The sequence below is a fragment of the Paroedura picta genome, chromosome 10, assembly GCF_049243985.1.
Source record: "Paroedura picta isolate Pp20150507F chromosome 10, Ppicta_v3.0, whole genome shotgun sequence".
In the NCBI taxonomy this organism is placed as follows: Eukaryota; Metazoa; Chordata; class Lepidosauria; order Squamata; family Gekkonidae; genus Paroedura; species Paroedura picta.
The window spans coordinates 51,625,590-51,648,972 of NC_135378.1; the positions used below are offsets into that span (position 1 = coordinate 51,625,590).

A 23,383-nucleotide genomic window follows, 5' to 3' on the forward strand; every position below is an offset into this window, starting at 1 on the left:
GGTAAACAGCTTTTATAAATGGAGCATACAAAATACTTCAATATCAGCCAAAACTAATTAGTGGCAATAGCAGAACCAAAATTTATAAATTTCTGTAATATATATGTGAATGTAGGTAAAAGTGAAACATAACTTTAATGGCTTCAAATATTATTAACTGGTTGTTTTTTGTGCCAATGGGTATTATTTAAACATGAGGAATTTAGAATTCTTATTTGCTTTTGTTTCTCTTCTACATTAAATATTGTTAAAGCCTTTGGTGAAAGGTGGAATATAAATATAAATATTAGAACTATGGAAAGTTGTAGAAAAAATCCAAGTTACAGACTTTTTAACCAATTCCAGTGGTTTCAATGTCTGTACATATAATTGATGGTATTGCTCTTGGATGGCAACCAGATACCAAATACATAATGAGAAAGCCCCATTTGTTAAGATTTATCTCGTTTTTTGATAAGAGCTTGAGGCCTAGGCCTGGATTCTAGGCCCTCTGTTGTGATTCACTGGAATGCCTAAATAACCAGTATTTTAGGACTGTAATGCACAAGCGTACATTAACAGCCAATGAAGCGTCATGGGGTATGTTTTTTTTATTACTAGTAGAAAAGCCAATTTATAAAAATGGGCTTTTCCAAGGCTGGTGAGAAGGCTGGGTGGCCCCCCACAGTCACGGACGGCGGCACCCTGAGAAGGGTGCGGCCGCTGCCGGGCGCACAGGCCGCTGCCACGTCTGCGGCCAAGGGGGGCATGTTTGCGGTGGCAAAAGAGCAGGGCAGCTGCCTAGATGCAGTGGGCCTGCTCGTTTAGGGCCAGCCCCCTTGCTGGGAAAGGTCCCTTGCTCGGCATCAGGAAAAATGGTGTGGCCGCCACCGGGTGCACAGGCCACAGCCACCTCTGCAGCCAAGGTAGCCCCCTCTCCCTGCCCCCCCCCCACAGCTAGAAGCTCGCCAGGCTGCAAGCAAATTGGGGGAGAGGGAACGTGGATCAGCTGCGCATTTGCACCTGGCGGGGCTGAAAATGTGCATGTGCGGCAGTTTCTCGCATGCGCAGAGCCCCCGTGCATGCACATTTGCACGGGACCTGGGTCGCCCTCTCCCCCCACCCCTTGGCAGCAGTCCGCAACTGGAAAAAGGTTGCAGACTGCTGCCTTAGAGAAATAGATAAGGGGAAAATGGCAAGAATCCTATGGAAGACTGGAGAACAGAAACAATTGTTTCATATATTATTTATTTTGGTATTTATATCCATCTTTTTTGCCTAGTGGGGACTCATAAAGCTTGAAAAACCCAGAAATTTTAATCTCTAGAAAAACAAGAAAAACAGTTCCTGTAAGTCTCTTGGTTAAAATGGCAAGATCTAAGCTACTCTATGCTCCAAAACATAGTGAGACAAATAGTAATAGCATCAATCAGCCTAGGTAAGCCAGTTCCCTGCTGGGGGCAGGAATCCCTTGCCCCTGATTCCTACTGTGGCCAGGGTGTGCATGGAGAAAAATACTTTCAGATATTGGTTTGACCATTTCCAGGGGAAATCCAGAAAAGATATCAGTCTACTCTAGGAATCCTGTCAACTCTTGGTTTTACTATAGAGTGTCTAGCTTTTCTCTGAAAATGTTGTTAGATTATTGCCCCTTGCCAGACTGTTGCCAGTTGCTAGCCACTTGTAGGCAACCTTAAATCAACTGTAGCTGACATTTCATCCAGCTGCTGTCCTTAGTAGCCATTCCTTCAAAATTATTCAAGCATGTATCGTTATGTATTATCATGCACATTTTCCACATCAACCAACAAGTATAAAATAACAGACTGAAGGATCACTCATGTATTCAAATCAGAAACATTAGTTGGTGAATACTTAGGATGTTGCTAATCAAGAGCTCATTGACTTTAATAAGATTGCTGTGGAGCAAATGAAGAGTAAATTGCAGTTGTAGAAGGCTTAATTATGGTCCTCTTTGAAATATATATTGGTTTTGTATTAAAAAATCATTCAGTATTGTTTCCATTAATGATAAACCTTTTTTTTAATCATAACATTTAAATTATTTCTGTTTCTTTCATGGAACCCAAGGCGTACTGTTACCATAGTTCATGAAAAAGTCAGAAGGATTGGCCCACATTTGGATATCTTTGAGGCTTTCAGCCAAATGAGAAAGATACCTTCCCAGAAGACAGCTGTTACAGCAGCCATTAGTATTCAGAAAATCATCAGAGGATATCTTGAACGTTCCAGATTCAACAGAATAAAGCTCAAGGTAATGTGTAAGAGGCTATATAGTATTCTGTATCCAATTAATGTTAGACTTGAGTCTATGTGAAACTGTTAATCCAGACCTTCTCAATATTTTTATCATTGAGAAGCTCCTGAAACATTCTTCAGGCTTTGAGGAACCCCAGAAATGGAATGATCATACAGAATATGGTTGGGAAGCATAGCTGTGTACATGCCCAACCAGGGATCCCTTCCTTCCCACCAGGCCCATAATTGGCCATTTTTTGGGGGGGAGACAGGTCAATATTACCATGCATGGTTATATCACCTGATAAATGTTTTAAAATATATTTTAAAATAATTAATTTTAATTAATTAACTTCTACCCATTTGGGAAACCCTTCCAGGGTCATCAAGAAACCCCAGGGTTTCACAAAATCTTGGTTGAGAAAGCCTGATATAAGCAAAACTGTCCAAGGCTAGCAAAGCTCCCCCCCCCCACAAAATTCCCTGAAGTTTTAGAAGCTATCTGGGAGGCCATGTCAATGCCAGGGCTTGAGGAGCTCCTCCCATGCCCGCTATTAGCAATAGGATTGCCAGGTCCCCCATTTTTTTAAAAAAACTCTGTATCACATGACATACCTTCCTAATTTAGAAAAGTGCTTTTTAAAAATTGTAGCTGCACAATAAATACACTGGAGGGAAAAGAATGGTGCATAAGGCAAGCACAGAACCCAAAGTCAAGAATAAAGGCTTACCGCTCTGAAAATTTCCACTAAGATGTGCATGCATAACAAGACAGAACAAAACTAAAAGAAATGCAATAAAACTATACTAAAGAATAGAATAGACTACTAAGGTTTTGATTATACTTTCAAACTAGTTGATTGTGCATGGCATTCCCAGTTTGCTGGAGATAGCCCTGAGCAGGATTCTGAGTAGATTGCATTGGTCTCCTCCATTTGTAGCCATTTTTCCTGCTTTCACTAATGTCTTGATGGCTAAACTTCCTTTTCTTTTATTATTAAAGTATTTTTATTTACAAAATTTAAAACAGTAAGATAAAAGTTCATTTTAAAAAGTTAAAGAAACATACCAATAAAACTTCTTAGTTTCTTGATTTTTTTGGCTTTATTACCACCGCATATGATAAAATGTCTTTCCATGCTGTTCACATTTCTAACATATCAGTGATAGATCATTTTATAAAAATGTTCTTTCTTTCAATTTCCCCCTATTGTTCCATTTGTATGTTATACCCAAAGTTCTTCTATTTTGTTATACATTCTTTCACCTGTTCCTCTTCTATTTAATTTTTAAGAAGTAGTTTATATGTTTTGGCAATGGACACTTGGACCATTTCTGCATGCAGAATTTCCCCCTGCACAGCCTCTCATTGCTTGCAGGTTTTAGTGCTGATTCCATATGACGTCAGCAGTAACCTGCAGCTGTGTAGGAGTTGGTGCGAGTTGGAAGTGAAAAGTTTTTTTTTTTTGTAATGCTTTACTGTTGTGGCATTTCCCCATAGAAATGCAGAAGTGTATTTAAAAGAAAATTAATTTTGAGATTTGGGTGGGGGGAAGTTGGAGTCCCCAAAATAATCGCTGTGAAAGGATTGGTGACTTGCATTGATTGACAACCCGAGGAATGGGGGGAGAAGTGTGGGTTGTCCATGCTTTAGGCTCTCCCACTGCTTCGTTGGGAAGGAAAAAGCCATGATGAGGTGGCAGGATAATGTGGGAGGGGGTCCTCTGTTAGGAAGCATGCAAACATGCAGTTTCCTATCATGTATTTGCAAGCAGGAGGTGGCACGCGTTTTACGCCTCCATGCGGGAATGTTGTTGCTATTCTAATCATATTTTTCCTAGCAAAACTAATATCTGCTGTTTCTCATTCTAACTTTTCTCAGACTTCTGCTGTGTAAAAAATTGTAATAGGACTGGCTTTTGAATGTAGCAAATTTTAGAATTTCATCTTGTTAGATTTCATCACTGTCCCTGTATCTCTGTCCATTTGCTTCTCTCTGTGTGTGTATATCTAGAGAGTTGCAAGAGATTAATATTTCTTCACAATCTCTAAGCTAATCTTATACTGTATCACTCCTATTTATACCCACAACCCTCTTTTCCTCATGGACCTTATTTTTAAAATGAATGAAAATGAAGTATGTCTATAATTACAGGCTCAGTACCATGGAACAACTTTAGCAGAAGTAGTGAAAGAATATCGGAAAATGATGTGCCGCATTAAGCGCCGTTGTGGGTATTTAGACCTATCTACACCGCTTATCTATGAGCAATTAGAAGACTGGCTAGACCAGAAAAAATGTAGGCATTTTGTAATATTTTTATCATAGAGTTTCTTATTCAAAATACTGTTATGGTACCTGTCCCCCCCCTTTAAATACAATTCTGCCAATGTGTCAGTATTTTCAATTGTCAGGAGATACAGACCGCCCCTACCCGCTTTATGTTTTCTAGAACTTCATAGCTTTTTGTCTTTCTGATTGACAAAGGCAGGCATTTGAGCACACAATGTAAGACTGATATGCTTTGTCAAGCTTGTAAAGGCAGAACTAAATGTGATAGTGGCAGACTCATGTCTTTCAGTGTGGGTCCTCATCAAACCAGAAATCAAAACATCAGATGGAGGGACCTTTACTTTTAGTAGCAGCCAAAGTGATAGAAGGGACAGGCCTGGAGATATTCATGTAGGGATGCTATCCTCTAGGTGGGGATTTCCCTGGAATCACAGCTCATCTCCAGTTGATAGAGATCAATTTCCCTGGAGAAAATGGATACTTGGGAGGACAGCATTATACCCCATAGGTGCAAAAAATATTTGTACTCTGTGTAACAAGAAGAGGACCACCAAAGCCCTGAATCTTCTGACAGTGACACCTGATTTGGAAAGGAAGGTGTTTTCTAATTTGGTTCCAGGTAAAATGTTATGGAGCTTAGTAAGCACAAACTCTGGCACTATCTTCAGAGAAAAAGAATGCATTTCTGTTTTGTAAGATACCTTTTTAAAAACTAGACTAGCTGAGATTTATGGGAAATAATGTTTCTAGCAAGAGAATAGGGCAGGAAGGAGAATGACAAGCTTTCCACTGCCTTTCCTCCTACAAGCTCTTGTGTTATCTACCCCCTAAGCCATCTCCAGGACATGAAATGAGCACAGGTGTGTTGGGTGGCAGGGAGCCTGGAAAAAGGAGCCGGGGGAGAAAGTCATGGAAAGAGGAAAGATTCTACTGGGCATCTACTGGTCTATGAGATCCCCATGCATGAATGTTGTAAAAAGTAATGCACAAGAAAAGATGCAGGTCTGCCACACTTATGTGTAATTCTGATCTAAATAAGCTCCAAATGACATTAGGAGGTTTGTCTTGTGGAAGCTGCCAAAATATTTCCTGCACGGCATGCATCGAACACAGCATTTGAAACCAATTGACTGAGTGCATTTCTTTAATCTCTTGCAAAGCTTCCTGGCATGCCAGTGCATATCTTGGGGACTGGCACATAGAAACTGCCCATGATTAAGAAGAAACCTTCATTAGCAAATGTGTCAGCATTACACGTGCCATGTGGAGTGCTGCCATGGAGAATGGCTGGCAGGCTCCGTGTGAAGATTGTCATGTTTAAATGAACCCTCAGATAGGCAGATGGATCATACAGGTCTGGCAGCCACAGAGATTAATTTTGAGAAGCAGACAGGATCATGTGTCCCAAGGGATTGAGCTGATGCACAGAGCTAAAGGAGACATGTCTGGGAACAGAGCGTGAAGTGAACATATGGTCAGTATGGCAGAGCTGGTCCTTGTTCAGCACAGCAGCAACATCCATCACACTGAGGATTGCAAAATGTTAATAGTTGAATACACAGTATTAGTTAAATGGCAGTAGTTAAGTAACTAAAGAAAGGGGAAAGTTCACAGGCAATCACATCGGTCTATAGTTTGAAAAAAATTAGAAAGAAAAATTAAAAAATTAGTCTTTTCCTTGAACACAGCATGTGTCCAAGAGATGAGCAAGCTTTTGGGCATTCACTTATCATGCTGGGTGCTCAGTACACAAAACAAACATAAAGAAAGGTGGATGGAGAGAGATGTTTATTATACGATTGAGAATTTGTAGTGGCTGCAGAATGGAGGACAGGAGAAGCTGCAAGTTTAATCAGGCTAGATGATTGGCTGGGAGGAAAAATCAGTTTCAGGATGTACTAAGGGCTCTTGGAATAGAGAAGCAAAAAATTACCACTGACCCTTTGAGAATCTGAAAGCTAGCAATTATGCAGCTATCTCTCAAGCACAAGTGGAACACCTTTATAAACTGGAGAACTGAAGAAAAACGTGGTAGCTGAACAAAGCTAGAGATGATTCACTGGTCAATAGAACAGGTAGCAGTAACATTGAGCACAGCATCCAGCATGTTCAAAGTGTCCAGTGATGTTTAATTGCATGTAAACAATCATGTTTGTATGCTTATGGTCAATGCACAGATTTGAGGAAACAAAGCAGAAGGGGTTATGCAAATCCAATGTGTAGCAGTGAAGGAAGCAACCTATCAGACCCAATAGGAGCAGGGCAAGTCAAATCATCAAATGTTAAATTCTTAGAAACTATAGCTGGTTGGCCATCTAGATAAAGAACTGTGGTCTACTTATTGTAGGGATAAATAATGCACCTGCTATGGCAAAGCTGCTAGTGTTAAAAATTAATTGACTACTACAGGCAGGTGAGAGGACGGGGGTGGGTAGAGGCCATTTTCAGTGAAATCTCTGTGCAGTCTTCTATTCCTGCTTTCTCATTCTGGATGTTGCATAAAGCAACATTATAGTCTGAAGGCCTGTTAACTTTTCAGTAAACCTGTAGCTAGCAACAAGATATTTAGGGATATCTCAAAATACAACTTGCCATCTGCAGTTATTCTGTTTCAGTTTGTCAAATGGTTGCTGATGGTTCCACAAAATAATAAAAGCACATAAATATCTATTGCCTACAATGCTGGTTATGGAGCCCAAATCATATATCTGCAAAACTTTCTTTATTCTTCTCTAGCCTGCTCCACGTATTATATAAATGCATACTGAGAGCTCATCAACTGTGCATATCAAGAGCAATCATAATGCTCCCGATATGTGAAGATACCATTCCATATATACAGGACAATGTGTGTGTTTTGCATGTATGTGCAGCCTTCATAGATATAAACAAGAACCCTGGGACCATCATTAGCTTATGCATAACAAATATGCATGCACACACACACATTTTGGCCCCTTTTAGACAGAAGAGTGACTGTATATATTAGGAGGATATATGTGCAGTTGCCATCCCCAGGTATGCGTGGACAGAACACCTGAAAAGGGCATGTATGACAATGAAACATGTCACATGTGAATGAAATTAAACTGACCTCTCAGCAAACCTATGTTGTATCTGGAAAGTCAATGGTCCAGAATTTCTGGTTCCATTCTTCTTCAGGAGGTTTTGTGGCTACTGAAGGTAGTTTTGAAAACCTCTTGGCCAGGAATGATGTAGAACTGACCATAGTTACATGGCCTGTGGATTGTGTATTATCTGGTTCCCAGGTATATTAGGGAATGATCAAGGCTTATCTGCCAGAATTGGCATGGGTGAGGGAACTTATGTCATGGAATGCTTCCATGAATTGTGTCCTAAATCTTTTATTAAATCAGTTCTAGTACTTTTTTAAAAAGTTCTGAAAGCTTTCAAGCACCGCATAGGTTTCTATCAACCATCACAGTTTAAAGATGAAAGGATTTTGTATGCTTGATGTATTCTTCTTTGATGAACTTTTAACCTGGTTACTTTGAGAAAAAATAAACCTGGATCTCACTTTGTTCTTAAAACTTGAGCCTGGAGACTTCTCTATGGGTGTCATCAAACCATGTCAAACAAAGTTATATCCTATTTCAGACTGTAAAATATAACACATCTGGATATAATTCTAGATGAGTAACAACAGACTGTGTTAATTTTCATTTTACTCAAAACCCTTATGCGAAATAAAGAACCTATGCAGTTTTTAAAAGTTTGAACATCCTTTTTTGAACACTTGGGCCCATTATGCACGGCCGCCGAAACGGCGATTTCGGGTCACATGGAAAACGCGGAGGGGGAAGACGCGACGCATACCGGTTATACACGGGGTGGGGCGCGACGGCGGCAAAACCCAGAGTAACCGATTATGCACGCGCCGATCCGGGCGCCGCTTCTGGTTGCGCCCCGCTCACCCGGAAGCTGCGCTTTCTTCCGCGTTTCACTGACGCGGCTTTTTCGGCGGCATGCACCGAAGCTGCAGCCGGTTGCAGCCGGCTCCGTGCGTTATCCGTGATTTTAGTCGCCGCCATTCCACCCCGAATGTGCGCTAAAACCCCCGTGCATAATGGGTCTTGGGGGTGATCCAGAGAAAAATCTACAATGCAGACTAGTAATAAGCATGCTCAGGTGGGGCTTCCAATTCATTTAAATAAAAAATCAGTACTAGGTAAACCTATATGTTATAGAACCAAACACCGTTTCCTGATATGTTTCTAAACAACTGTCAGGCAGTTAACATAAGTATAGGGAGCATTTGATGGACAGGAGAAATTGCTGAAGGGCTTGTTCAGCCCTTCCAGCACTCTCTGATTATTCTTTGCAAACAAAACAAAAGCAAACATTTTGTGGCACCACCACAAAATGGCTGTCCTGGGAGGCAGATCCAAGCAAGAGCATGAACAAAGCCCACTAGAAAGGATGATGGGGAATAAAGAATAACAACAAATAACAACCACACATACACAATCCTGATAACCCTTAAAGGGAGAGGAGAAGAGCCCCCTCTTTGATGAAGGCAAGCAATTGCTGGTCCGGCTTTCACACTGGCAGTACCCATTTTCCTGAAACACATGGCAGATGCCAAGGGGTCTGGTGGCAGGCACTTTGGTGGGCTGGGCAACATGACACTGGGCTGGGGAACACTGGTCTTGATGAAAATAAATAAAAATAAATAAAAATAAAATTCTAAGATTCTGTGTAAATTCAGGATTTGTAGACATTCTCACAATTTTAAAAGGAAAACGCTCTGCCTAAAATACAAATCATTTTTATTTCTCAGTTTATGAAACCGTATTTACAAAAAGAGAATATTGGAAAGAGATGGATGTAAATGAACTGCCTAAATTCTTCAAAGACTGTGGTCTTTTTCCACCTCAGAAGGAACTAAATATTGCCGTTCAAATGGTCCTTAGAGGTAAGTGATTATATTCTACAAGAAACTAAGGAAAACGTTTTGGAGCATTTTAATTCACATGTGGCAAATGAATAATATTCCTGAATCAACTGGGTCAAGTAGGAAAAGTTTTTTAAAAAATTAAATTATTCTGTTCACATATGGGTCAGGAACAGGGGTAAAGGGATAAGAATGTTAACCCTGGAGTGGCCAGTGGAACAGAGTAGGTCACAGGGGCTTCGGATCAGTGCAACAAGGTTTGTTTCAAGATTTGAGGTTTCTATTCTAAGAGCCGAGAAAATATAGTGAGGTACTTTCTGTAGATGCCATATTTTTGATGTTTTAAATGACATCATCAGCATTCGGCGTTCCAGCAGCAAACTGGGAGCTACATCCTTCATTTTAAAGCACTAGTGCGGGAATCCACAAAACAGGGGACCATTCCACACATCTAAAAACATAGCGTTAAGCCAGCACAATTGATTAATGCTATAAAAAATAGTGCACCCTGCCATTTTTCACCTCGCTCTCTTGCTGTCTTCCCCCACTTTCTCCCGCTTCCTGGCACTCTGCACGGCTGATTAAAATGGTGGGGGAGAGGGTAACAAGCACTGTACTATGTGAATTTCATTGGGAAACCTTACCTTATCCACCCTACAGCCTTATCTTGCCCCTTCAGACATATTTTAGTTCCCAAACCTCAAAGAACATTTAAAAGGAACATGAGTTTAGTGCCTCAAGCCGCCAAAACTGTTGTTATGATATGGTTTAAAGGAAAGAGGATAACAGAGATGGGAACATCGCCTTCAGAAGTGTACAGACTTAGGGGATATGTTGAGAAACAATAGCTTCATATGTTGATATCTTTGTTTAATAAAGGTTTCTATGATTTTGTATCAATATTTTTATTTACCCCATAACATATTTTTTATTTTCATCAGTAACACTCAGTGCTTTCAGTGACTCTCCCTATGGTGACCAATGTCTTGGACACCTAATTGGGGGGCTTTTTGCACGCCTTCAAAATAGCACAATGGTTGCCAATTGAAAATGCTACTGATTTGCTGTTTTGCACAACGTCGTCGACAATCTGCCACACACCTGAAACCAATCTGCAAAAAGCGCTTCCTTGTAGCGCTTTCAGGGAAATCCCCAAAAGTGGATTCACCCTCCGGAAAGCGATACACTCCTGCAACCAATCTGCAACACTAGCGAAAAAGACCTGTGCGTTAACATTGTTGCGGTTTCTACAAAGTCCCTCCCCCTGGCTCTCTTCTCTGATCTTCCGGCGAAGCGATCGCCATTTTTTTTTTCTCCGAGCGAGCGGGGATAAACGCACCAGCGAGCCTCTTTCAGTTTAGAGGCTTCCCCAGCTTCAGTCCCTCCCCTTCAGTCACTAAGCACAAAGAACAGAGAAGCCCGTTTGCTGATGTATTTTCCCTTTATTTTTTACACATTCATTCAGCTGAAAATCGGGCCTGTGAGAGGGGGGGGATTTTTTTTTTCACTCGGAGGGAGCGTGGCAACGACAGCGCAAACACACCAGGCAGCTGGATGGGTCTCTCCGTTGCAACGAATTAACACAGATTCGTTGCAATGGGTCTGTTTTTTTTTTTTTTTAAACCTTTCTTAAAGGGAAAGGGGCTGTTTGGGAGCATGCTAACGGCTGCCCATTGGCTGCTTGACGGCCAGGGGCGGGATGAGCTCGGCAATAGCGCTTCCTTTCTAGCGATTTCTGCCGAGACCGGAAGCCTGTGGGAAACGCTACAAAACGCAACTGGATTCCACTACAAAGGCAGGTATGCATAACGACAAATTCCACTATTTTAAATGGCGATTTTTCATTCAGTGACCAATTTGCTACAAAGATCCCGGTGCGTAAAGCCCCTGGATTTTCCCCCCTAATGTTGATCTTTCTTTTAGAAAGCATTGCCTTTTTGTATGTTTTCAGACAAATTACACAAGGTTGTTTTCTGGGGGTGAACACTGAAAGAATTATCAACCCAGTGCTTGATTTCTGAATGAATGAATGAATGAATGAATGCAACAATCTTCTTTAAAAATGCCCTCTTGAACATTACTGTTCTACAAATTCTGCAGAACATACCTGACCTCCTCAGGCAGGCCATTCCATAAGGTGGGACTCAACACTGAGAATTCCTGGGAATGGGTAGCTACTGATCTTATCCAGCTAAAGGCTATCACTTTCAGAGGAGTGAAGTTGGGGCAACAGAGCACAGAGGGAGAGTGGTCCTAAAACTTTGTAGGTCCAAGACAATTAAGCTCTTTGTAGGTAATAAGTAAGTTTCTGAATAGTGCAAACATTCTGATGGAACCCTTTGTGTGGATTTTTCTCAGGCAATCAGTACTTCAACAAGAGGTGGTGATGAATACAATAAGCTTGGCTGATATCATTCTGGTATTCCATGTTAGCGTGGGTATTGTACCATTCACATAGCAGCTCTCATGCTGTGTTTTGTGAAAGTCTGCCTCATTGACACATTTATGGTCTGCTTAGGAATACATGAGAAATGATTGCAGCATAGAAATCTCCAATGCTTTTACATTGCCCAACATAAGCGTAATACTCTCATCAATTTGATGCGCTGCTCCATCATACTCTGCTTTATTCAGCAGAAAGTCTTAGTAAATTCAGTGGTGCTTACCCCAAAGTGGGCACAAGACTTTACTTTTCAAAGGTTTATATGAATCATGGACAATATCAATAGCAAAATAACTAGAAGGCAATGAAAAACAGGATAAAACATTTGCAGAATTTGATCAGATTTAATCCTTTTTAAATAGGTATTTTCATCTTGATGAATCTTCCTGAGAAAATTTCTTTTAATTCAGAAGTATTGCTTCTAAGGTCATATAGGATTCATAATATAAATTTCTAGCTGTCACAGCTGGTTTCCATTACAAGTTGTGCATTTAAATGTTTTGAAAACATGCTCAGTGAAAATATGCTCTGGAGGCCTCTTCAAAAGAGCTAATGTTCCCTTTAGAACTGAAATCCACTTACCTTAACTGACTTCTGCTATACTTCAACCTGATTCTTGGTGTCACAATGATAATGTTAATTGTAGCATCCCCAAGGATCTTAGTATTCATCAAATATTTGATTTACATTTTTTAATAAGGCATTTGGAATGCAGGAACAGGAAACTTGTCCGCTGCCATGATTCCTACTACTGTCTCCTTCATTAACATGGTGAATTGTTTTTTCTAAAATAATTAAAATCTGTAATTGAATACACTAGAATAATTTTAGAAAATTAGTTTAATTATTCCACAGGTTCTGTTGGGAAAAAATCACTTCATTTATTATAAGAGAATAGATAAACATAGCGTTTAAAAAGCCTAACTCACTTGATTTTTAGTGTTTAAGCTGTTTCTGAAGCTAGAAAAGTCCAATGGATATAGAGCTGTTTGTAAAGCTAGGAAGCCAGAGTTCAGGTTCTGCCCCAGCCAATGATTTCTCACTTTATCCAATATAACAACTAACAGCTTTAAGTAAACCACAAATGTCTATTACAAGGCCAAAATGACCAGGTGGCCTCTTCTGATTGTCTCCTTGCAACAATAGAAGGGAGGGGGGAGGGATAGACCTGAAGTCATAGAACCATGGTGCTAGGCTATGTCAGCCCTTTTCTGATACCCCCCGCCCCCAATTTCAGGAACATTCCACTTGGAACAACTGCTTCATTTCCTCTTGCTCTTCTTGCATTATCTATAGAGTTAAATTTTTAGGAACTCTATTAGCAATGTGGCAGTTGCATTTTTGCAACATTACTATTAAGACTAATGAAAGCATCTACAGTACTTGCAATATACCCCAGAGCCAACATTGCTTCATTATGTAATGCTAGATGAGATCCTAGACATTGAGATGCTTTACATGTGAACTATACTGGCTTGAAAAAGATTCTCCTCATAATTAAAATGTAACCCTCTGTAGTTCAAGAATGACAACCCACTCACTGCAATGGAGAAATCAAGAAGTAGCTTAGTCAAAAAGTAGCATTAACTAAAATATACAGGGCCATTCCGCACCAGGATCTATGTAGCAAATTGGTTGCGGAACGAAAAAACGCCATTTTAAATAGTGGAATTCGTCGTTATGCATACCTGCCTTTGTAGTGGAATCCAGTTGCGTTTCTATAGTTTCCCACAGGTTTCCGGTCTCGGCAAAAATCGCTAGCCAGGAAGCAATATTGCCAAGCTTTGTCCCGCCCGTGGCCATCAATCAAATGAGCAGCCAATGGGCAGCTGTTATCATGCTCCCCAAAAGCCCCTTTCCCTTTAAGGAAGGTTTAAAAAAAACACACACGTTGCAACGAATCTGCGTTGATTTGTTGCAACAGAGAGACCCATCTAGCTAGCAGGTGGTGTTTGAGCTGCCGTTTCATCGTTGCCACGCTCACCCCGAGTGAAAAAAAAATAACCCCCCTTCCCCCCCACGGGTGCGATTTTCGGCCGAAAATAGAGTGAAAAATAAAGGGAAAATAAACCAGCAAACGGGGCTGTGTGTTGCTTGGTGACTTTAAACAGCTCTGGGGGGGGGGGACTGCATCCGGGGAAGCCTCACTGGGTAAACAAAGGCTTGCCGGTGCGTTGATCTCCACTCGCTCCGAGAAAAAAAAATGGCGATCACTTCGACGGAAGATCAGAGGAGAGAGCCAGGGGGACGGACTTTGCAGAAACCGCAACAATGGTAACACAGAGAACTTTCCCGCTAGTGTTGCAGATTGGTTGCAAGAGTGTAGCACTTTCCGGAGGGTGAATCCACTTTTTGGGATTTCCCTGAAAGCACTACAACGAAGTGCTTTTTGTGGGTCGGTTTCAGGAGTGTTGCAGATTGTCAATGACGTTGTGCATAACAGCAAATCAGTAGCGATTTCAATTTGCAACCATTTTGCAATTTTGAACGAGTGTGGAATGGCCCACAGTGTGTTTAGGCCCAAAGCCAATAGGAGGCTGGCAAGGGTGGTGCCCCTCCTAAAATTTTCCATTTCCACTCAGTGCCCACCCACTAGCCTTGTAGTTGTGGCAGTGGTGAGCGAGAAGTGGCTATAGATGTTGGCAGTGGAGATGGCGGGGCTGGGCAGGTACCAATGAAGAAGAAGAAGAAGAAGAGTTGGTTCTTATATGCCGCTTTTCTCTACCCGAAGGAGGCTCAAAGCGGCTTACAAGTCGCCTTCCCTTTTCTCTCCCTCCAACAGACACCCTGTGAGGTTGGTGAGGCTGAGAAAGCCCTTATATCACTGCCAGGTCAGTTTTATCAGTGCCATGGCGAGCCCAAGGTAACCCAGCTGGCTGCATGTGGGGGAGTGGGGAACAAAACCTGGCATGTCAGATTAGAAGTCCGCACTCCTAACCATTACACCAAACAGACAGTGTAGTAGGTAGTAGGTGCTCGCCATGGATTCCACTGCTATGCTTTGCCACTGTGAAGAGTTGTTGCTGTTGCCACCAGGCCAACCAAACTGCCTCAGGCCACTGCCCTTAAAAAATTGCCCCCCCAGCAAAAAAATCTCTGGTTATGGAGCTTAGTGTGCCCCAAGAAAATCCAAGTTCAGGTTCTTATTCTGAAAGCCCTAAATGGCTTGAAGCCACAATATTCATACAGTCTAGCTAACCAATTACTACCCCTTTCCCAAACTCTGTTCTTTGTGCTCTTTAATGCAGAGGTGAGGCAGGTGGCAACATTAGACAGAGCTTTTTCAGTGATTACACCTTCTCTGAGGAATATCTTCTCCTTTGTGTGATAATTACATCTTTATGTATATGCATACAAGATTAATTTGGTATGTTCTAATTGAGTGTTACAATAGAGCTGTACATAGTGGTCAAATTCTGTTTACTGGATAATATCACATGTCATTCAGACATTTTTGATTTTTCCACAGCCTATAAACTAAGCAGAGTACTTTGGCAGTGTATTAGATATTAATCCAGAGTTTTAGATAAAATGCATCAAAAAACCATTCTGAAATAAAATCCTTGTGTTTCATGAACAGTCATTTGATGTATATATTGCATATGTATAAATCTGTATGTTTATTCACATATAACTAGCCCTACAGATAAAGAAGAATGCCAGAAAAGAAGGAAAGCTGGCTAAAAATCTCCTAAACTGGGTGAGATTTTGGGTATAGATTATAGATGGGACATAACTTTGATGAAGATCAACCTTTAGCATTTTCTGTCACATTATTGCTGTTGAGAAAAATCACTGTAACTCAAGCTGCCTACTTCTCTTCAACACTGTCTAAACTGATGACAGAAGAAAAACACGTTTAACTAGAATTAAGGGCAGGATGACTGACTACTGTGAATTTTCCTTCTTGAAAAGTGTAAGGAACTGGGGGGGGGGAGAGTTTGACCCATATAAAGATGAAGACGCTATCGTAGCTGGTAATAGAAAGAGTTGTTAGCCTGATTTTGCTACATAGCGGCAGCACCACGCCACACAACCCCAAAACATACTGCATCTGTGGAGATCATGGAATCTGAGGAGCCAATAGGTTCTTCTATTGGAAGGCTGCAGGAATATTTTCAGTTTTCCTCAGTGGAGTGCTGGGATGAGGTAGGATCCACCCCGTCATGAGGAATTTCAGTCCTTCCATTACCTGTGAGGTCAGGAGATTAGTACTTCCCATTTACTACCCATAATTCAATACTTCAATGGATAGTTGGAGTTGAGGCTGGTATGAACTGTGCTTACCTAGCCTGTGATGTGGCTGAATGGTCTGAATAACTGTTCTCTTGTATGCAGTTGCTAGAGTCATCTTCTGTCCTCTGCTGATGTGATTATGCCTTAGAGATGTACTTGTCATTGTAAAGTCCATATTCTTGCCATGGTATATGACATAGCATTAAACAGACAGTGAATAGCTAATAGCTGGTACACCCTTCTGTCCTCCCAGATGGAAATAGACAACCCAGAATGCCTTTATGGACCAGTTTATTATCCTTACTCTGTGCCATGGAGCATGTGTCAGTAATTTGCTGCATGAACTGCAGTGGAGAAGTGATGAATATTGTTGGTAGAAACATAAAGTTTGTGCACCAAGGAAAAAAGTAGTTACCATACAAACCATGATACCTTATAATTATTCTGTGTGTGGGGCTGGAAGTAAATGCAAATTCACTGTAGCAATGTTTGCACCAAAATCCTTGGGAAGGGAATAATTATCCCTCTTCATTGAGAATGGCAGGAGTGGTCCTTCTGTGTTTCTTTTAAGCTTGGGGACTGTGAGAAGACATGCATTTTAAGTGTTTCATTAGTTACTGCCTGCAGTGTACACAGCTGTGGACTTGGATAATAAATAAGGATCGTTGCAATGAAGAAGCCTTTGGTAGCGTTTTTTGTACTGCTGAGGTAAGCTGTTAGTCATCTGCCACCAAAGGATAATCAGCTGGATCTTAAATACTGCTGTGTCTGTTCCTTTTTACTGTAGATTTGACTAGTCGATAAATATTGGCTCACTGTTGTGCAAAGAGCTGTATAGCACTGGGTTGTGTGGGTGCAAGTGACTGCAAGAGAAACAACATAAACCAAACACAGTGCTTGTAAAGAAACCCACATGCTCTTCTAGGAAGTGGAAGGAGGCATATATACGTTGTCTAAATTCTGATCTTGCTTTTATAATGTCATAAGGCCTACAGCATTCTGAGGGATCTCACGGATCAGCTTTAGCTGCAGTATACAGAAGGTCTTGCTTGGGGAGATGAAGTCACTAAAAATGGCTTTAGGTGGAGACTCCTAAGCATTCATTGCAATGTATAAGTTCAGGATGACCCATCAGAAAAGTCATTCCTGTCTGATACAGTCCCCACCCTTCCTGCATTCACACCTTCTCTGTCGGGGCCAGTCAAGCATACTTACTTTGAGTGCAGAGCATGGACTCTGGAGCAATTCCAGTATCTGTCCACACATCATGCAGGTTTTGGTTTCTAGGGCCAACATTAAAGAACCAGTTATTTCTGTAAAAAAATCATCTTGGACTCCTGCAACTCAGTCCTATGAGTGGAAACCTCTCTCTCTCTGTGTGTGTGTGTGTGTGTGTTCCTTTTGCCAAGGTCAGGACAACATGGACTCCCCACCTCTGGGATCTGTAGTCTTGTCCCACCAGGGCCTTGCATGGCTGATATTTAAAAGAAAAGTCATTTACACAACTTCAAGCAACAGCTTTGGTTTGCCTTTCAACCTAGTTTGTAGTGCAGGATTACTATGAGGATAAAATGTATAATTCCATGAATGCTATTCTGAGCTCCTTAAAAGGATGTAATGCAAATGTAGAAAATAGGTGCACAGCTCCTTGTGAGATTTTGTCTGAGCACAGATTCATGCTCAGGCCCAAAGAAATTTCATTTGGATGGTCAAGGACCAGGACTATTTTGATGTAGCCCTCAGAACATTTTCTGCTTCATGTCCTGTCCAATATAATTTAAATCAGGATAATGAATTAACAGAAAGCAGAGTAACCCCCCACTTTATTATGGGCCTTGGAAGTCAATTAGTATCATGCTAGAAGTCCTTTATTAATAGTTTTCTTCTAGTTTCTTTTGACTAGGGCATTTTGTGAGGTGACCACCTCCCCCATGTTTAGCCTGAAGGACAATTTCTTCTTAAAACATGACTTCACCTGGTTGGCAAATGATTTAAAAACCCCAAACACTGTGTTTTATTTGCATTGAACTAGCAAGCTATATCAAATAGGTCTTTTTATTCACGGATGCCCAAAGCAAATGCAATCTTGAAAGCTTCATCTTTAGAAAACCACTATAGTGGGAGCATTCCTATTGACTGCAGCCCGACCAGTGAGTCAGAAGGTTTCTAAGAGAAGGTTAAGAGCTAAAACAGCTGGGTGACTGAATGGATGGTAGCACCAAGGGCTGAAGCAGCTTGAATCCCATTTTCTAATGTGTTAACTCTACTTGTAGAAAGCTTACTGGGTCAGAGACAAAATAACAGCATATTACCAAATATTGAAACAGTTTTGTGGCACCATATAAAATAGTATGTATTTCTGACTTTTTCTGTGCCCAGAAAATCAATCCAAGGCTGAATTTGTAGGGATCATTTTGTGCAATTTGGTCTAAAGCAACATTACATATGAAGCTGCCTTTTAAAAACCTGTTAAAAACTGTGACTGCCAACTAGAATCCTATATAATGAGCATTTTGAACCCATTGTTATTAGGTCTAAAATGCATTAGAGATAAATTATTATTTATTATTATTATTTATTTGATTTGTATGACCGCCGCTCTCGGAAACCGGCTCGCGGCGGTTCACAATATTTTAATACAAATACAATATATTAACCATTAAAAATTCCCCATTAAAACCCCATTAAAACCCCATTAAAACAATGACTAAGTCACAATGATGGCGATTAAAAAAAAAAAAAAAAAACTATTCCCATACAGGCCCGCTGGATGAGCAGAAAGGAACGGAGGATAATTGGGCATAGGATGGAACACTCTGGGGAACCAGGTCAGTCTAGTACTGGCCTCCCCCCTCCGGGGAGAGGGGTCCGATCTTAGCCCCGGGCCATCACCCGGCCTTAGACAAACGCCTGGCGGAAGAGCTCCGTTTTGCAGGCTCTGCGGAACTCAGAGAGCTCCGACAGGGCCCGCAGCTCTTCAGGGAGCTCATTCCACCAGGTAGGGGCCAGGACCGAAAAGGCCCTGGCCCTTGTCGAGGCCAGGCGTGCCTCCCGGGGTCCTGGGATCATCAGCAGATTCTTACCCGCAGAGCGAAGTGCCCTGCGGGGGGCATAAGGAGATAGGCGGTCCCTCAAGTATGCAGGACCCAAGCCGCGTATAGTCTTAAAGGTTAATACCAAAACCTTGAACCTGATCCGGAAACAAACTGGCAACCAATGCAGCTGCTTCAGCAGAGGCTGAACATGGGACCTCCAAGATGATTTAGTGAGGACCCGTGCAGCTGCATTCTGTACCAGCTGTAACTTCCGGGTTAGAGACAAGGGTAGGGAAGGAAAATCAATTCATAGTAATCTTATTCAATGGCTGGGAAATGTTTATATTGTTTTGGGATGTCAAATGTAACAATATTAAATCCCAGTACTCTTTGAGATGAGATCTCAACACTGGAAATTTTCTACCAGAATAATACTAATTTTTATATTTAAAATGATTACCAGTAATTGCTTCTAATAGATTTATGGCAATATTTTATGTTGTGTGAATCTTGATGTCAATTCAGAAAAAGATTGTTTCCAGGTTCAATTAAGAGTGCAGTTTCTAACTTTAAAAGACTTAGCTAGCATGGGAATGGGAGCTGAAGGACCACCTGCTCCCAGTTGAACTTCCATACCTGCCTTTTGGAGTCCTTTTCCAGGTTCTCCCCCCTTCTAAAATTAGGTAGGCAAGTACCGCAACCATATTTAATGTAGTAGCACCCTGTTTACATTGTTCCTTTCCATTTATCTTTCTGGTGCCACTCAAAATATGCCCTGTTTAACACACACACACACCTCTCCTATTTTGATGTAAGGGTTCTCCCCCTGTTTTGTCAATTAGCCTGCCATTGCATTATTTTTCGTGGAGCCGTTTTCCAGACCTGCCCCGTCCTTGACATTAGGGTGTAGCATATGAATGTCTTATATCCTGTGCTGAGGACAGATTACATAGAAATGCTTTAAGTAAACTAAATCAATCAATAAAATTCTATTTTGAAAAAAAGTTTGAAAATAGACCAATAAATCTGATGCTGGCTTCTCAGAGATCTCCAAGGACAATGTAGAATAATCTGATTATCTAACAATACGTTTTCATCATTCCCTTCTTCTTGAGGAACTCAGGGTTCTCATGTCTTCTGTTCTATTCTCAAAACTCCATAAAGTAGGTTACATAGAGATAATATATTAGCATTGTGAGTTTCATGGCATAGTGGAAGTATAAGATAGTATCTCCTGAATCCTATTCTTGTATTCTAACCACTTGGCCACACTGACTTTCATAATGCCACCCAGGGGTTATTTCTGCATTGGGAACTTTGCCACCCTGACTCCCATGCGGGAGCACAAATCTGGGGTGGAAGAGGTGCACTAGGCCAAATGCAGGAGCAGGAAGAGGCGGGGAAACCTGCACTGACTTAAACTACAGCCTGCAGCCTGCTGTTTCCAATGCTGAAATGGTCGCAGTGATGCAATGGTATTGTTAGGGAGAGGACAGAAGGAGAGAAAAGTATCTATCATGGGATGCCTACAGAACACCCACAGAAACCTTCCCCTGAAGCAGAAGGCAATGCAAAGACCCACTGAGGGCAACATGAAAAGTAGTAACTATGAACCAACAGCGGTTCATGTTTTATGCAGTTTGTATGTTTCTCAGTCACAGAAATGGCTGTGATCCTGTGATTCAAGGAACTGCATAGTATGAACTTTTCCTTCTCTTCAGCGAAGTCAGCAAGGCACCCAGTTAATTAAACCATGTAAATTTATACAATGGAAACTTGTGAGTACACCAAATAATTTAGTATTTCCTAGTTGATAAATCCAGCCACCATTAAGTCAAAACTCACAGATTGCGGCTTCTTGGGATGCCAGGCGAAGACAGAAGGTCTTGTGTGGCTGGTGTTGTCGTACCCTATTCCCACTGGTTGGGGCCCTCCATGGCTTTTCCTGCTGTCTGGGAGTGTAGGAAGGACCCCAAACTGATTGGCTGGCTTACATCACCAGCTAGTCTGGGAGGTCCAATTGAGCACCCCTGGTTAAAGGCTTCCTCTGGCTTCCCCTTGTGCCTTTGGTCCTTGCTGCTGGTGTCAGGACTTCCTTGTGGTCTGCTGGTCACAAGATGGCTGGATCCTCCCATGATGTTCTGACACTCATTTACATCATAATAAAGCTGTGGACATTTCTAATCAAACACCTATTTTCTGATGTTTGTGTCCTATTCCCTGGCACATATTCCCATGCAATGCAATAGAATATATTTCACTTTTGGTGATGAAATGCAGAATTAAAAAGGGAGGGGTAGTCTCTGCTTGGCAATGACAGTGTTGCAATTGTAAATGCCTCTGAATTTGTAGTGACAACAACACTTCCACACAGCTCTTTTTTTGCACTGTCCCTTTGTCTCCAACAGCAGTTGTTCCCTCCTTGACATGGAAGACTTTGCCAGATTCTCCCCCCCCCCCCAATTTGTAATTGACATATCACTGTAGCATATAATGTTAATTACCGATAAATAAACCCCATGAAGCCCTTTGTTGGCAGGGCAGTGGTGGTCATTGTGGTGACTGAGGCAGGGAAAGACTGTGGGAGTCTGCCATCTGGATGCTCCATTACCACTTGCAAGCAGCCCATCTCTTTTTCACGTGGAGGGGTGTTTTTGTATTAGATGAAACTAGCAGGAATGTGTTTGTGTGTGTGTGTGAGAGAGAAAGAGAGCATGTGTGAGAAAGAACAGCGTCAGCTAACATAATTATTTGTATTGTATTTTTATGGACATACCTACTCATCTATATAACTTCAGATTTCTATAGCCCTGTACAGATCATCCTGCTGTGTGGATTGACCAACATGCAGGAAGGGACAGTGGGTATGAGCATGCTGGTCTACACACACACACACACACACTTCTGAGTAATTGCTGGGTCATCTGTATGGTGCAAATGTGTGGAGGAAGTGTTAAGTGTATATGTGCCCTTGGTGTTATCAAAGTTGCAAAGCAGTGGCACTGGTCTCATAGAGGGTGCATATGTCCAGGCACTTCCTTGACATAGGCACTGGGCTCACAAGATGGCAATTTTATATCCCGCCACTCCCATACAATTTGTCTCCCTCCATATATGTTCAGTCAACACACAAGAGGAATGTCCATATAGAATAAGTATAAATGGCAAAATATGACATAATTTGGGGCCATCAAGTTACAGCAGACTTATGACAACCCCATAGAGTTTTTAAGACAAGAGACATCCAGAAGTGTTTTGTCCTTATCCACTTCCATGTATTTCTTGGAGGTCTTCCATCCAAATACTAACCAGGACCAACTCTGTATAGCTTCTGAGATCTGACTAGACTGGACTATCCCATTTAGGGCAAAACAATCAATAAGATACTAGGAGAATTATGTCTTTTTTTTTCTAAAACAGAGAAAATATTTACTTTGGAGGAATGGCTTCTTACACTCTGCAATTTTAGGAATTTTTAAAAAGCTGCACCCTAGTATATAGAATCTTACCAGAGCAACAAACTATTAAAACCACAGTAGTTCTTGAGATCAACAAAGAAGAATTCCTTTACTGGTGTTTTACCTCCTAATCTTCTGCTTGCTTGTGGGAGACCCTTGATCTGAATTCCTAACACCAGCTTCCTACAAGCCCATTTTATGGGTAGGGGTAAAAATTCCCTTTCAGATGAGTACCCTACTGGTGGGTAATTAACATTTCTGTTAAGTTCTAATTATAGTTCTCGTATCTCACCCATTATGTTAATAGCATTATTCAGTAGTATGTGAGATTGCATTCATTATCACTGGTGAGTTAAACCTTTATTAAAGAAAAATTCCCCCAGGCCCCATTCCAGAGTGAGGTAATTATTCATTTGGTTTTATCCTTGCAATTAGCTTATATACTGTAGTGCTCATTATTGAGCTTCTATACCTCCCTGAACAAGATTAACCCACCATGGTAAATAAATGCCTAACAGCTCCCAATGTGTAGCTTTTGAAGTACTGTGTTATGTAATGAAATAAAGAATCTCAGTACACTGCTGCATCCTCCTCTTTCACCACATAAAGGCAAATGATTATAGTTCTGAGGGAGATTTTGGACTCAAAATCAGCTGTATATAAAAAGAGTTGGTCCCTATGTCACATCATAGTCATGGTGCATTCTTCTGTTAAGTTGATTGAGCTCCGTTGATGGTTGGTGGTTTCACCATTGTATGGACAATA

The 23,383-nt window shown here is 41.3% G+C and overlaps 1 protein-coding gene across 5 annotated transcripts in view; it reads left to right on the forward strand.

The window, feature by feature from the left end:
* Positions 1-23,383, forward strand: part of IQCM (IQ motif containing M) — a 144,758-nt gene that overhangs the window by 33,882 nt on the left and 87,493 nt on the right. For all 5 annotated transcript variants that reach the window (XM_077301652.1, XM_077301653.1, XM_077301649.1 and 2 more), the window contains 3 exons: positions 2,071-2,254; positions 4,394-4,538; positions 9,333-9,467. In XM_077301652.1, coding sequence (XP_077157767.1) covers positions 2,071-2,254; positions 4,394-4,538; positions 9,333-9,467 — 464 coding nt within the window. The remainder of the gene's footprint in view (positions 1-2,070; positions 2,255-4,393; positions 4,539-9,332; positions 9,468-23,383) is intronic.